The sequence below is a fragment of the Dermochelys coriacea genome, chromosome 24 (genome assembly GCF_009764565.3).
Source record: "Dermochelys coriacea isolate rDerCor1 chromosome 24, rDerCor1.pri.v4, whole genome shotgun sequence".
In the NCBI taxonomy this organism is placed as follows: Eukaryota; Metazoa; Chordata; order Testudines; family Dermochelyidae; genus Dermochelys; species Dermochelys coriacea.
Genome location: NC_050091.1, coordinates 12,594,703 through 12,608,923, shown reverse-complemented (window position 1 = coordinate 12,608,923; position 14,221 = coordinate 12,594,703). Strand labels below are relative to the sequence as shown.

General features: G+C 60.2%; 1 protein-coding gene across 1 annotated transcript; it reads left to right on the top strand.

The window, feature by feature from the left end:
• The first annotated feature begins 2,820 nt into the window (after positions 1–2,820).
• LOC119847983 (guanylate-binding protein 1-like) lies at positions 2,821–12,811 on the top strand. Its single transcript, XM_038383296.2, is given in 12 exon segments — positions 2,821–2,938; positions 5,736–5,940; positions 6,184–6,311; positions 7,613–7,722; positions 8,113–8,212; positions 8,214–8,316; positions 8,692–8,934; positions 10,048–10,328; positions 10,578–10,790; positions 11,362–11,464; positions 11,587–11,780; positions 12,017–12,811. Coding segments are annotated over 11 exon segments (1,878 nt in total). The 5' UTR covers positions 2,821–2,938; positions 5,736–5,753; the 3' UTR covers positions 12,233–12,811.
• Positions 12,812–14,221: the final 1,410 nt, after the last annotated feature.

The following is a 14,221-nucleotide window of genomic DNA, read 5'->3' as shown; positions in this document are numbered from 1 at the left end:
GGGGGAGCTTGTGCAACGCACGGCGGTGTAATGGACCAGTCCGTAGATTAGGGGGAGCTGGTGCAACGCACAGCGGCGCAGTGGACCAGTCTGTAAACTAGGGGGAGCTGGTGCAACGCACGGCAGTGTAATGGACCAGTCTGTAAACTAGGGGGAGCTGGTGCAACGCACGGCAGTGTAATGGACCAGTCCGTAGATTAGGGGGAGCTGGTGCAACGCACAGCAGTGCAGTGGACCAGTCTGTAAACTAGGGGGAGCTGGTGCAATGCACAGCGGTGCAGTGGACCAGTCTGTAAACTAGGGGGAGCTGGTGCAACGCACGGCGGTGCAATGACCAGTCCATAGACTGGGGGAAGCTGGTGCAACGCACAGCGGCGCAGTGGACCAGTCTGTAAACTAGGGGGAGCTGGTGCAATGCACGGCGGTGCAATGGACCAGTCTGTAGACTAGGGGGAGCTGGTGCATGGGTCCCAAGTGCTCACAGTGGAGGATGCCACATTCCAGGGGCCTGTGATGTGCTGGCAGGGTGGGAGTCGGGCACCTGCTTGGGGGCACGACACACCACGAGCGAGCTGGCTGGGTGGCAAAGGGCCCTGCGCTCGGGCCTGCCATGCCTCAGGCAGGAGCTGGGGTCGCTCTCATCCAGATCGCTCTAGAAAGTCCCTGTTCGGAGCAGTCTGGCCCCTGGCCCAGGAGGATTGTGGGGAACCCGGCGGTGCCCGGGAAAGGGGACACAGCTGTGCAGTACCCTGGGTGCCAGATACTAACATGGCCTGGCTCCAGACCAGCAAGGAACATGCCCACCATAGGGGGCCGACCAGGTGACGAGGGCATTGCCACTGGGGGGCCTCAGGCTGGCTGCTCGGGGGACCCTGTGTGTGCTAGCAGAAGCCCTGAGCTGGGCCTGGCGCCTCTGGCATGCTCATTTGCCTTGGAGCAGCTGGCCAGAGTCCTGGCTTTCAGATAGAACCCAGGAGTCCTGGCTCCCAGCCCCCTCCCTCCCCCCCGTTCTGACCACTAGACCTTGCTTCCCTCCTAGGGCAGGGGATGCTCTTGCTCTGTGACCAGTCCAGTCACGCTCCAGTATTTGATCAGCAGCTTCTCTGTGCTGAGGGATCCCAGCCGGGCTGGTCAGTAGCTCATGGAGCTGATGGGGTGGAAAGGGAAGGAAGCGGGAAGTGCAGAGAAGTGTCTGGAATAAAGGTCTCGGGGGGGTCTGATGGAATAAAGAACAAGGGGGAGGGAAAGTTTTATCTCTTGCCACCTTAATTTCCTAAGGTAGGATGTGGTTAAAGCAGAACTGTGGGTGCCAGGACTCCTGGGTTCTCTCCCTGGCTCTGGGAGGGAAGGGGGGTCTAATGGGTTAGAGCAAGGGAACTGGGAGCCAGGACTCATGGGTTTTGTCCCTGTTGTGCCACTGACTACATATGCAATCTTCAGCAAGTCACATCCCCCCGCAGGGCCTGGGTTCCCCGGGGTGAGAGGGAGGCAGCGTCTCCCTGGGGAGGGTCGCGAGGCAGCGTTCGTGCAGCGCTCTGCCGGTGCGCGGTCGCGTGTCTGACGATGATTCTCCCGCTGGGGGCTGCGGCCCCTGCGGAGCGGCCTGAGAACGGGGCTTTGGGCCGGAGGGAAGCGCCAGAGCCGCCCTCCCCCACTTTCCCCCCGGCTCCAGCTCTGCGCCTGCCGTTCCACAGGTGAGCGATGGAGCAGCCCGTGTGCCTCATCGCCAACCCGGCTGACGGGGGGCTGGAGGGGACGGAGCAGGTGCTGGAGGCCCTGCGCGGCGTGGCCCAGCCCGTGGTGGTGGTGGCGGTGGCCGGGCTGTACCGCACCGGCAAGTCCTACCTCCCGAACCAGCTGGCCGGCAGGAGAACAGGTGAGAGACCTTCTGCTTCCCGACCCCGTCCGGGATCCTTCACCTCCCCCTCTGGGCCAGCCGTGAACCCCCCGCAGCTCACTCACAGTGGGGCACATGAGTCTGTTATCGAGCCTCAGGAACGTGGGGCTGGAAGGGACCTCGCGGGGTCGTCACGTGCAGCCCCCGGCGCGGAGGCAGGGCCAGGAACCGAGAGCGACCGGGATGGGGGTTTGTCCAACCTGTGACCAATGTGTGCTGGCTAGTGGGTGACCATCCACATAGCTAACCCTGTCCACTGCCTCTGTCTGCTTGTCTGTCTTTCTGTCTCCATATACCGACTCTGTCTGTCTGTCCCCGTACACCGCTGCTCTCTGTCTGTCTGTCCCCGTACACCGCATCTGTTTGTCTGACTGTCCCCGTACACCGCCTCTGTCTATCCCCAGACACCGCCTGTCTGTCTGTCTGCCTGCCTATCCCCGTACACTGCCGCTCTCTGTCTGTCTCTCCGTACACCGCCTCTGTCAGACAACTGTCCATGGTGCCGACCCACGTACTGGGGCTGGGGGACGAGCTGGGGCTGGCAGCTCTAAATCCCCTGAACACCTCAGTCCAATGGAAACCGAAAGCAGTCAGAGCCTTTCCTGGCCCGGGGCTGATTCTGGGAAATGCAGTGGGGGGCAGGGAGGGGGTTGCTTTCCTCTGCAGCCCGGGGTACGGGGCATTCGCAGGTTTGAACTAGTGTAAACAGTGGGTCCTCCGTCACTTGGAGTCCATAACCTGTCATTTGGGGCCATCAGTGTCTCGGCCCGAGGTCGGGGCCTGTTACGGGGGGCTGGGTGAGGGGCTGTGGCCTTCACCGTGCAGGGGGTCAGACTAGATCCCGCGGGTCCCTGTGGGGGTGCCTAGCCCTGAGTCTGAAGCAGTTAAACCAGCGCCAGCCTCCACTTTCAGTTTCCATCTGACTTGTCCCCCTTTCCCTGGACCAGCTGCGGGGAAAGCCCAGCTCTGAGCCACACGGAGGGCGCGGGAGGGAGACCGAGCGGACACCGAGCACAGCTGGCCACCCTCGCCCCAGGGCAGGTAGGGCCCCGGCTGCCCCCCTGTTCCCCCCTGGGGCTCAGATCGGCTCGGCTCAAAGCACGGGGCTGGCGTCCCCGGGCAGGGGCCATCGCCTGGGTGTGGAGCTGAGAGCAAAGGGAGCCGCTGCTAGCACGGGGCTGGGGCCCAAGGTCGATCTGGACTGGATGAGCCAGCGGGTGGGGTCAGCATTGGGGGAGGGGGTGGAGAGCAGGGTCTGACCCTGGCCCTCAGACCTCAACCCTAACCTCTGACACTCACCTAGCCTCCTTCACCGTACCCCTCGCCCCATAGCCCTAACCCCATAACTCTGTCCCCACCCCATAGCCCTAACCCCATAGCTCTAACTCTGTACTCCTAGCCCCATAGCCCTAACCCCATAGCCCTAACTCCGTCACAATGGCTGGGAATGGGCCCGCAGACCCTAGTGCCCCTTTCTCTGCTGCTGGGGGCTGCGTCTGCAGTGAAACCCGCTTCCTTCCCAAAGCCCCTGCTGCTGCGCCATCTCCCTGGGCTCTGCCCCTCTTTGGACGGCTCTGCTCAATGCCCGCGGGTGCCAAGGCTGGGCTGTCCTGGTCCAGCAGTGCTGCGGGGCCGTCAGGCCACACAAGCAGAGCCCTGGCTCAAGCTGGGGGATGGTTCTGGCTGGAAATGCAGGTTGGGATTGTGACAGGTTCCCCCTAGGGAGCCACCTGGAACTGGGGTACCACTGAGCCCCTTGACCCACCATCCTGGGCTCCCCCTCGCACTGTACTGCTGTGACAAGCTGCAAAGTCCTCCAGCTTCACTTTCATCAGCATTCACACAGGGAGGGGCAGTTACACGCAGGGTCTCTCACCACCAGCCTCCCAGCCTGGGGCCTCAGAGCACTGCCCTTCTGCCCTGGTCAAATCTGGGCAGAATATGGGTTTAACACCCCGTCTGCCTCTCCCTCAATGTGAAGAGAACAATGCACACCTATGCAAACCAAGCCGAGATTTTCCCCAAGCACTCCAGGCAAAGCTCACAGGTTTGGATTAAAACATAAAATGAGTTTATTAACTACAAAATATCAATTTTAAGTGATTATAGGGATAGCAAACAGATCAAAGCAGATTACCTGGCAAATAAACAAAAAACGCAAAGTAAGTTTAAGAAAGAGGATATGAACTAGCAGATTCTCACCCTGATGGATGATACAAGCAGGCTGCAGATTTGTAAGGGGAAAGCTGCACCCAGGTGTTTCATACACAGGCTAGAAATCCCTTTAGCCTGGGTCCAGCACGTCCTCCCGTTCAGTCTTTGTTCCTCAGGTGTTTCCAGGAGTCCTTTTGGGTGGGGAGTGAAGAACCCCAGATGACGTCACTCCCTGCTTTATGTAGCTTTTACATCTGGCGGGAGCCCTTTGTTCCAAAACATGGTTCCCAGACCAGTCTGTGGGAAAACACTGACATCCCAAGATGGAGTCCAGAATCATGTGGCCTGGTCACCTGTCCTTGTAGAGTCATAACAGCCATCACTCCCAGGCTGTCTGTGGTGTTCTCAGGAAGGCTCCCCAGGTTGTTTTTTCCTAATGGCCCATTGCTCTGAATAGGCCCTTCCCCACCAGCTATCTTGCCTAGTGGGCGTTCCCCAGTTGTAACTACATTTGATGTACAGACACATAGTCAATATTTATAAGTTCAGGTACCAAAACGTTACATGCACACAAATAGGATAATCCTGTTCAGCAAACCATCACTTGTCCAATGACCCCTCACATGACTTGTAGAAAATGCATCAGAATTATGCCATAATCCTATCATCATAATATCACTGTGAAGACTGCGGGGTGCAGTGTCAGAGGGTCACCGACAATTTTCAGCTGGAACAAAACCGAAGGGGAAAACGATGGCAGCATTTTGTTTCGAAAGGCCAGTTTGTGTCCAAACGGAGCTGGGTTGTGCTAAAACCAAAGGGCCAGAAAGGGTAAAAAAAACTGCCTAGAAATGCCATGGAAAGGGGGGGGGGCAGTTTGGGATCAAGGGATTCATTTGGAACCGAAGTTCGCAAACGGGTGAGATTCTTCTAAAAAAAAATTAAAAAGGTTAAACATTTCATTCAGCCCCCAGACGGATTTATTTTGCAGGGTTTTGCTTCGGCAAGACCACCAGACACGTTCCCCTCTTGGATGGAGTCGAAACAATTCTTTCCCCTGGATTTTCTGGCCAAAAAAAATCGACCTTAGCTCAGCCCACGGCTTCCGGGCAGCTGGAGAGAGCTTGGAAATGGGGTGCAACTGAGGCAAGAGACCTCCACGTGCCCCCATGGCTCCATCCCCGTGGCTCTGGCTGCCCTTCTATGGTCCTTCTAGGGGCCCCATCACCGCAGCCTCATGTATTGACCCTCACTTCACCTAGGGGGGCAGGGCAGTGCTGTCATCCCTATTGTACGGACGGGGAAACTGAGGCACAGAGCAGTTGAGACCGGAGATGGTCAGGCCTTGCAATGTTGAGTGCAGCAATGCTAAAACACCTTTCAAAACCTAGCCCAAGTGGCGGGGAGTCTTGCTGTAACCACTGGACTGTCCTACCTGTCCAGCAGCAGCCCCGCCAGGTGTGATACAAGGGCACCAGCTGGAGGTCTGCAGCGATGGCCAGGAGCGCCAGGGCTTGTCTGCCCCAGGGTGAGCTGCCACGGGCAATGCTGGGGTCCATACGCTGTACCCGGGGCAGGTGGAAGGGTCTCCCACAGTTTGGGGCCTGGCTCTGTGTCTCATTGGGCCACCCCCCGTGTTTCACCCTCCCCCCAGCACTGACCCTCCCCGCTCTGTGTCCCGCAGGCTGCCCCCCACAGCGCAATGGAAATCCCCATGCTGGCCCCCATCTGCCTGATCGAGAACAGCCCGAACGGGGAGCTGCAGGTGCAGCAGGAGGCGCTGCAGCTGCTGGCAGAGATCTCCCAGCCCGTGGTGGTGGTGGCCATCGCCGGGCTGTACCGCACCGGCAAGTCCTATCTCATGAACAAACTGGCTGGCCAGAGAACAGGTGAGAGACGTGAGCCCTGCCGCTGGGCGGCAGGACTCCTGGGTTCTCTCCCTGGCGCCGGCAGGGGAAAGGGGTCTAGTGGGTCAGAGCAGGGGGGCTGGGAGACAGGACTCCTGGGTTCTCTCCCTGGCTCTGGGAGGGGAGTGGTGTCTAGTGGTTAGAGCGGGGGGGGAGGAGCTGGGAGGCAGGACTCCTGGGTTCCATGGCTCTGCGTCTGTCCCAGCTCCGCCCCTCTTTCCCCAGGGTTTTCGCTGGGCACCACGGTGCAGTCTCACACCAAGGGCATCTGGATGTGGTGCCTGCCCTATCCCTACCGGGCCGGCCACACCCTGGTGCTGCTGGACACCGAGGGGCTGGGGGACGTGGAGAAGGTGAGTGGGGGCGGGGGGCAGTGTATAACAATCAGCCAATTTGCAGAGCAGGATGGAACGGCCCTCGGCACACGGGCTGCTGGGACTTATAGTTCCCAAGGGATGCTGGGCATTGTAGTTCAGGGCAAGGCATGCTGGGAAAGGGGATGGAGTATTTAAGGAGCTCTCTCTGCTAAGGGCCAGATTCATAGAAGCCCCATGTAGGGGAAGGAGGGGCTGTCTGATGTAGGATTGACACCCTCTGAGGGGGGCAGTGCCAACGCCGGGAGGGCTGGGGATGCCGTGGTGGGGCTGGGAAGGGAGGCCCAGGGGCATGGTTGGAAACATCTGTCGTGGCCGGGGAAAACTGTTGAGATAGCGAAAATGTTTCCTGTCCCGAATCGTGATGAAAAGTCAAAATGGGGGGAAGTGCCAGGGCCTGAAAATTGGAAACGTGTCCTGGATCCAGGTCACGCAAAAACTTGGATCATTTTCAAACATTTTGATTTTCCATCTTTCTTTCTTTCTTTCTTAACTGGGTCTAAATTTACCAAAATGTTGGCAGCAAGACGTCACTTTGCCTTGAGAAACGGCCAGTTTTCAGTTAGACAAACAGCCAGTCGGGCCGTTTCCACAATTCTGAAATTTTTCCCCCAATAATTTTTCAAGTCGGGAAATTCACCTTAACCGACCCTGTTTCACCAGTGATTTGGTGTCAACAATTCAACGGTCTCCAGTGACAATTTCATGCCCCCTTCTAGTTGGGGAGGGCAGGCCTGGGATTTTGGGGAGCCTGCTTCAAATCCCTGCTCCACAGACCCCCGGTGTGACCTTGGACTCAGTTTATATGTCGGTATCGCTCTGCTGTAGGTGGAGGGAAGAGTTGGCATCGCCAGCCACCAGGGGGCAAAAAAAAGTTGGGATCCAAAAAATGCATGAGAGCAGCTGGACCCAATGACGGGAGGGGCTTGTCGCCTTCCCAAAGTTTAAATGGAACCACGTGGGTTAGAAACATACTTCAGTAAAAGAAGAGCAATGGGAGCTCCTGCGCCATCCCGTGCATCCGGGAGCTGCGGATTTAATGGGGTGGGGGAGGGGAATATGCCAACCCCAAATAGCGACTCTCCTGGCTCCAAGAATGGGAATTCATTGTGGCCTGGACTGGGATTCCAGAGAGCTGGGAGCTGTTCTACTGGCCATCCCCCCATGCCTCAGTTTCCCCATCTGTACCACGGGGTTGGGGATCCCGCCATGCTCTGCGATGGTCTGTGAGCTCTGTGGCTGGGACGCGCTTGGGCCAGTGATGGTGGGTGTCATTCCAGGGCAACACGAAGAACGACGCGTGGATCTTCGCACTGGCCGTACTGCTCAGCAGCACCCTGGTCTATAACAGCCAAGGCACCATCAACCAGCAGGCCATGGACCAGCTGCAGTATCCTTTTCTGGGGGGCCCCATGTCCCCGGAGAACAGCCCCGTGGTTCCATCCAAATTCATCACCCCCAGCGAAATCATGACCCACGGGCAGGGTGTGCACCACGGCCCCCTCTAGCGGCCTCTCTGCGTGGAGGGTAACAACCCACTACTGCCACCAGCTGGCAGAGTCACTGCTTCAGCTGCAGTGTTGCAGGGGGCTGCTCTGGACCCTGGAGGTGGTGGGTTCGTGGTGATGGTGGTGGCCCTGCTTCCTGGTGTTGTGATGGAATATCCTCCCCTTCCCCCGGTCCCTTCTGAGCCCCCATTGCATGTGGGTTGGGGGGCCCTGAGGGATCGGGACCCTCCTTCGGGGGGCACCATGTGTCCAGTTCCTTAACCGGCCCCCAGCTATGTGACGGAGCTGACGGAGCACATCAAGGTGAAGGCGGCAGGCGAGGGCGGCCGGCAGGAGGGGGAGGATTCGGCCGAGTTCCTGCGGTTCTTCCCGGTTCTTTGTGTGGGCCGTGCGGGATTTCGCGCTGCAGCTGGAGCTGGATGGGCAGGAGATCACCGAGGACGAGTATCTGGAGAACGCCCTGAAACTAAAGCCAGGTAGGGCAGTGGTGCTGGCCCCAGGGTGGCGCTGGGGGCGCCGTGCTGCAGGGGGAGGGACAAGGCTCTCCCCTGGCAGTCAGGGCTGGCCCCAGGGTGGCACTGGGGGGCACCGTGCTTGCAGAGGGGGTGACTTTTGCTTGAGACACAAACCCAGTCTGTTGACACCTTGTGGGTGTTACCGGTCTCTGGGAGTTGGGGCGTTCGCTGTCCCAGCCACATTCCAGCTTGGACAGTTCCCCGGCTCCCCTCAATCCCCTGTGGATATTGGGGTCTCTTTCCCACAGGGGAATCTGTCCAACAGCCGCCGTGCTGCCCCCCAGAAGCAGCCACCTGTCAGCGCAGGGCTGATGCCCATTTCCTTCTCCTCCCCAGGCAGCAGCCAGCGAGCCCAGCTCTACAACCTGCCCCGCGAGTGCATCCGCCAGTTCTTCCCGGCCCGGAAATGCTTCGTCTTTGTCCCACCGGCCGGCAGGAGGGACCTGCCCCGGCTGGAGGAGCTGCAGGAGGACGAGCTGGAGCCTGAGTTCTCAGAGCAGGTGGCCCGGTTCTGCCACCACGTCTGGGAGACGTTGAAGCCCAAGACCATCCCAGGCGGCCACGCGGTGACTGGGGCCAGTGAGTGTCCATAACCCTTGGGCCGGGGCTGTCCCGGAGTCAGAGGGCCGATGCCCTGGAACTGCTCCGAACGAAGCCAGCCAGGACTCTGTTTGAGCCTCTGTCACCCGGGCAAGAAGGCTACACAGCTTCGGCCTTCCTGGGTCTGACCTCGGAGCATTCAGCCCTCTGTTCTCCCTGCAGCGAGTCCCCGCAGCCAAAGGGCCCTGCCCCCCCCCAGGCACAGTGTCACCTGGTTGCATCCCCCTCTTGGGTCTCAGGTTATGAAGGGCACGGGCCATCGCCTACATGCAGGCAGCTGGAGCCGCTTCACCTGCCCCGAGGATCTCAGCAAAAGTCAGACACCCTTATTCCCACCACCGAGGCATTGGTGCAATACACAGGGAAACTGAGGCACACACAACATTCATGGAAAACAGTCAGGCTCACATAGGCTCACATACAACATAATGAGGAAAAACCTACTTCATTACGGGGTCACCAGCTCCCCATGCGATGCTGGGGCCAACGGGGCTCGTGGGTGGGATGAACCAAGCCGGGAGGGGGTCCCCTATGGCCAGCACTGGTGGGGCCAACGCTGGAGCCTGTGCCGAGCTCTGGGGTGTGCGGTTAGGAGGATCGCTGGAAAATTGTCAAGAGGTGGAACAAAGCCACGGAAACAACCCGCAGCGGGAGACGGCCCGGGTCGGGAGGAGCCCAAAAGAGCAGATCTGGTTAGTGGATCCCAGGGGAAATGGGAGAGGCCTAGATAGCAGGGTGGGCACGTCTCCCCGGGGAGGGACACCCAGGTCCCAAAGGGCCGTTTGGGCTGCAGAGAAAGGCAGAGCAGGGCCCTGCGGCTGGGGTAGGGGTGGGGGTGAAGCCAAGCGCCTCCCGAGAGATGAGGCACTAATTGCTCAGGGGGACAGGGGTGCATTTCCGACTGGGATGGGGGGACTGGTACACATCTGGGAGGGAGCAGCCGGGGTCCTGGAGGTTGTGGGGAGGCTCTGGGAGGGGCAGGGCACCCTGGAGCTGACCCTGCCCCTCCGGCAGTGCTGGGCACCTTGGCTCTGACACTGCCCCCCTCCGGCCGTGCTGGGGACCCTGGCACTGACCCTGCTCCTCCGGCAGTGCTGGGGAACCTGGCGGTGACCTAGGTAGATGCCATCCGCAGTGGGGTGGTGCCCTGCATGGAGAGCGCGGTGCTGGCCCTGGCACAGATCGAGAACTCGGCGGCGGTGGGGGAGGCCGTGGCTGTCTACGAGGAGCAGCTGGGGTTGCGGGCGGCGCTGCCCACAGAGAGCGTGCAGGAGCTGCTGGAGCTGCACGCCCAGTGCGAGCGGGAAGCGCTGCGGGCGTTCATGGCGCGCGCCTTCAAGGACGACGACCGCAGCTTCCAAGGGGAGCTCATGGTACGGCCCCTCACGCTGGCCTCAGGGGTTATGGGATAGCTGCCCCTCTGCAAGGTGGGCGAGGATGGGGCTCCCCTGATACTGGGTATCTCCCAACCCCGGCCCCTGCTTAGCTGGAGACCAAAGATGCAAGGCCAAGGGGACCGGGCCTAATCTCCAGCCCCAGCTGCATGCGGATTGGCTCACACCCCTGCCCCATTTGGGCCCTGTCCTCGCTCACCCCTGCCCTGTCTGTGCCCAACCTGGCAGCACCGCCTGGAGGAGCAGAAGCAGGAGCTCTGCCGGCGCAATGAGCTGGCGTCGTTGGATCGCTGCACGGCCACCCTGCTGGAGCTGTCTGACAAGCTGGGTGACTGGATCGGCCAGAGAGTTTACCTGGTGCCCGGGGGCTACCAGCGCTTTTTGGAAGACCAGCGGCGTGTGGTTGAGAGATACTGGCAGGTGCCAGGGAAGGGGGTAAAGGTAGGAGAGGGCTGGAGCCTGGCTCTGTCTGTCTGTACGTCCCCTCATTCTGCAGCCCAGGAAGCCCTGCTGAGAACCAGGGATCGGGGCAGCATCAGAATGCGTCTACCCCACCCTCATAGCCGCCCCCACCCCCGCTGTCAGCGTGGCCCCGGCCAGGTTCCCGTGGCCAACCCAGTCCTCAGCCACTCTGCTGGGGCTGCTGGCAGGGGGCCAGTTAGTGTCCAGGTGATGAGGCCGTTTGTTCTGTTACAAACCGGGTTCAGCCCCCAGCCCATCCGGAACAGGCGCCGAGCGTGTCGAGTGGGAAGGACATGCTAACTATGGAGCTGGTGTCCCCTAGAGGGGAAAGGCCCCTTGCCCCCTTCCAAACCCCCCTAAGCCAGCCAGTCCCCTGCCCTGAGACGGGATCAGAGCCAGCAACCCCTAGACGGGAAAGGTCCTGTCTCCCAGCCCCCCGCTGCCTAGCCAGCCCCATTACTCTCCGGTGCCGCGATCCAGAATCCCAACCTGGATCCAGCCCCACAGGACAAACCCCCTTGACCCTGTGGCTCTCACTCTCCATCCCCAGGCCGAGGAGGTGCTGCAGGAGTTCCTCCAGTCCAAGGAGGCCGTGGCCCAGACCATCCTGCAGACGGACCAGGCCCTGACGGAGAAGGAGAAGGAGACGGCAGGTACCCACCTTAGGACGTCGCGCCGCTGGGGCGGGGTGGGGGGGGTGCTTGGGCTGCAGCCCGGGCCGGCAGAGTCACCATGGCCCTCCCGGTGCCGACCCACCTCCCTCTCCCGGTCCCAGCCGAGCGAGCCCGGGCCGAAATGGCTGAGCGGGAGCAGGAGGTCTTGAAGCAGAAGGAGGCTGAGCTGCAGCAGAAGCTGGAGGACCAGGACCGCAGCTACCAGGAGAACCTGCGGCAGCTGGAGGAGAAGCTGGAGGACGAGAGGAAGAAGCTGCTGGAGGAGCAGGGCAAAATGATGGATCAGAAACTGAAGGTACCCGTGGGGGCTGTGGGGGCTTGGCTCTGGGGGGACAGGATGGGCACAGCCCAGCAAAGGGCGCCCCTGCCACCAGCTTCAGCCTGCCCAGGGGTGGGACTTCCATGCATGGGGTAGCTGGGGCACTAGCAAATGGCAGGCAAGGGGCAGGATCCCTGCCCCCCCCGCCTATGGGGCAGGAGCTGTCCCATGGGGTGGGCTGGGGATCCCCCTCACGCTGTCGCTGTCCCCAGGAGCAGGAGGCCCTCCTGAGGGAGGGTTTCCGGGAGGAGGCCCGACGCCTGGAGAATGAGATCCGGGGCCTGCAGCAGCAAAACGAGGAGATCCAGAAGCCGTCATGGATCCAATCGGCACTGGGGATGCTGGGCGACGTGGCCTCCCTCATGCTACCCGGCTTCGCTAGCAAGGCTGCCGGGGTCGTCACCAACCTTGTCCGGCGCCTGTTCTGAGGGGCCTCTGGCCTCCCGCTCGCCTGTTCAACCACGGAACCCCCCGCCACAGGATGCGCCACCAGCGAGCAACTTAGTAACGTCCAGCAAAGCATTGGGTGATTCTGACTGCAACACTGAGGGCTCCCAACTGCCACGCTTCATGGCCTGGGCTATCCCCCCACCCCACTGGTGGGGTCAGGAAGAAATATCTTACCCCACAGGGCCTTGCAGGGAGGGTGCATTGTGGGAGCTGTGCTACCTCAAGATGCGGAGGACTTGTTGGAGAGGGATAGATTCATAGATATTAAGGTCAGAAGGGACCATTCTGATCGTCTAGTCCGACCTCCTGCACAAGGCAGGCCACAGAATCTCACCCACCCACTCCTGCAAAAAACCTCTCACCTGTGTCTGAGCTATTGAAGTCCTCAACCATCGGATACCGGGATGGTTGGGCCTATTAGCCTGGTCTGTGGGGCAGGACCCAAGAGAGGTGGCCACCGGGACACCACCCCCTGGGGGAGTGAGATGCTGCCCACACCTAGAGCTGAGACGGCCTTCTGCCCCGGGTACCTCCCCAGCCCCAGGCCGAGGGATGGGAGGTGGCATGGGCGCAGGATGCCTCTCTCCCTGCCTTGCAGCCACACGGCTTTAAACTCTGCACTGAAATAAACCTCCTCATGAATGTCACTCACGTGTCTGGGTCTCTTTGCTGCTCTCTGGTGACGTGAATCGACGCCCCTGACATGAAGCAACATGGGACGGATGCCGGCGTGCCGGGACAAGCTGCGAACCCGCCCTAGCTGCCCTGAATGTGGGCTGTCAAGGCAGGGTCAGTGCTGTAAGATTGGCTAGTAGTTACAACGGAGGGGGCAGGGAGCCAGAACTCCTGGGTTCTATCCCCAGCTCTGGGAGGGGTGTGGTGTCTAGTGGTTACAGTAGGTGCGTTGGGCGCGAGGATAGGGCCCGTCAGGGCATAGAGTTCTCCCATGCTTATTAGTGAAATACCCAGGGAGGTACCAGCAGCACAAATGCTGGCAGACAGTTTAAGCAGTGGGATGGGCTGGCACTGGCAGGGGGCATCAAGAAATGGACACGGAGCCAAGCCCCCTGCTGTGTGAAATCCCGACCCGGTCAGGGTCCTGGGGGGGGGGGATCACCTTGCTGTCGCCAGCTGGCCATGTGTTGTTTAGCCTGCTCCATTCAAGACTCCGAGATCTGTCCCATTTCCCACAATGACACGGAATAAACACCGGAGCTGGGTGTTCCTGCTGAAACGATAATCAGTGACACAGATAACAAAGCAATCATTAGGTTCCAGGGGTAACATGCCATTGCTATGAAAGACACAACTCACACTGGGGTCTGGCTCCCTGCAGACACAGCCAGGAAACCAGGTGGATTCGGGTCACACTGGGAAGGTTCTGTAGAAGTACGGGGCCAGATTCTCATGAACATGGGGGCCCTGTGGAAGTGGGTGAAAATAAAACACTCTGTCCTTCCTGAGATGTGTAAAGGGGCCCTAGCACCAGTGAGAATCCAGCCCTGCCTTGCCAGCTTTTGTGGCTGCAAAGAAAACTTCCAAATGTTACCTCTTCCAGGCAGGATTTTCTGCCTCAGTGTGCAAAGAGCCTTAACTCAGCCGAAAGCCCTGTGAGTGGCGTCCACTGCCCCATTTCTAGTGACAGTCAGTTAACTCTGAAACGTAATGATCACACACTGACCCATTTTCCTGATCATTCCAGCTATCGGTCAGCCCGGGTGTAGCACTTAAGGTTGGAGCCATTCGTTGCTGGGGGGGTGGGGTGTGACGCAGCAGGGAGGGGGGAGTGTTGACCTGGGAATGTGGCAGGGGAGTTTCACTCCCTGCAGATGGGATACCCGAGAGCCTGTAACCTGAGCCAGGAGTGGGAGGGGGAGGTGACACCTCTGCCCTGGGAATGTGGACAAATGGCTGCAGGAGAGAGCCTGCTGGGGGGTTTTAGTTTTCAGTTTGGGGCTGGGTGGTGG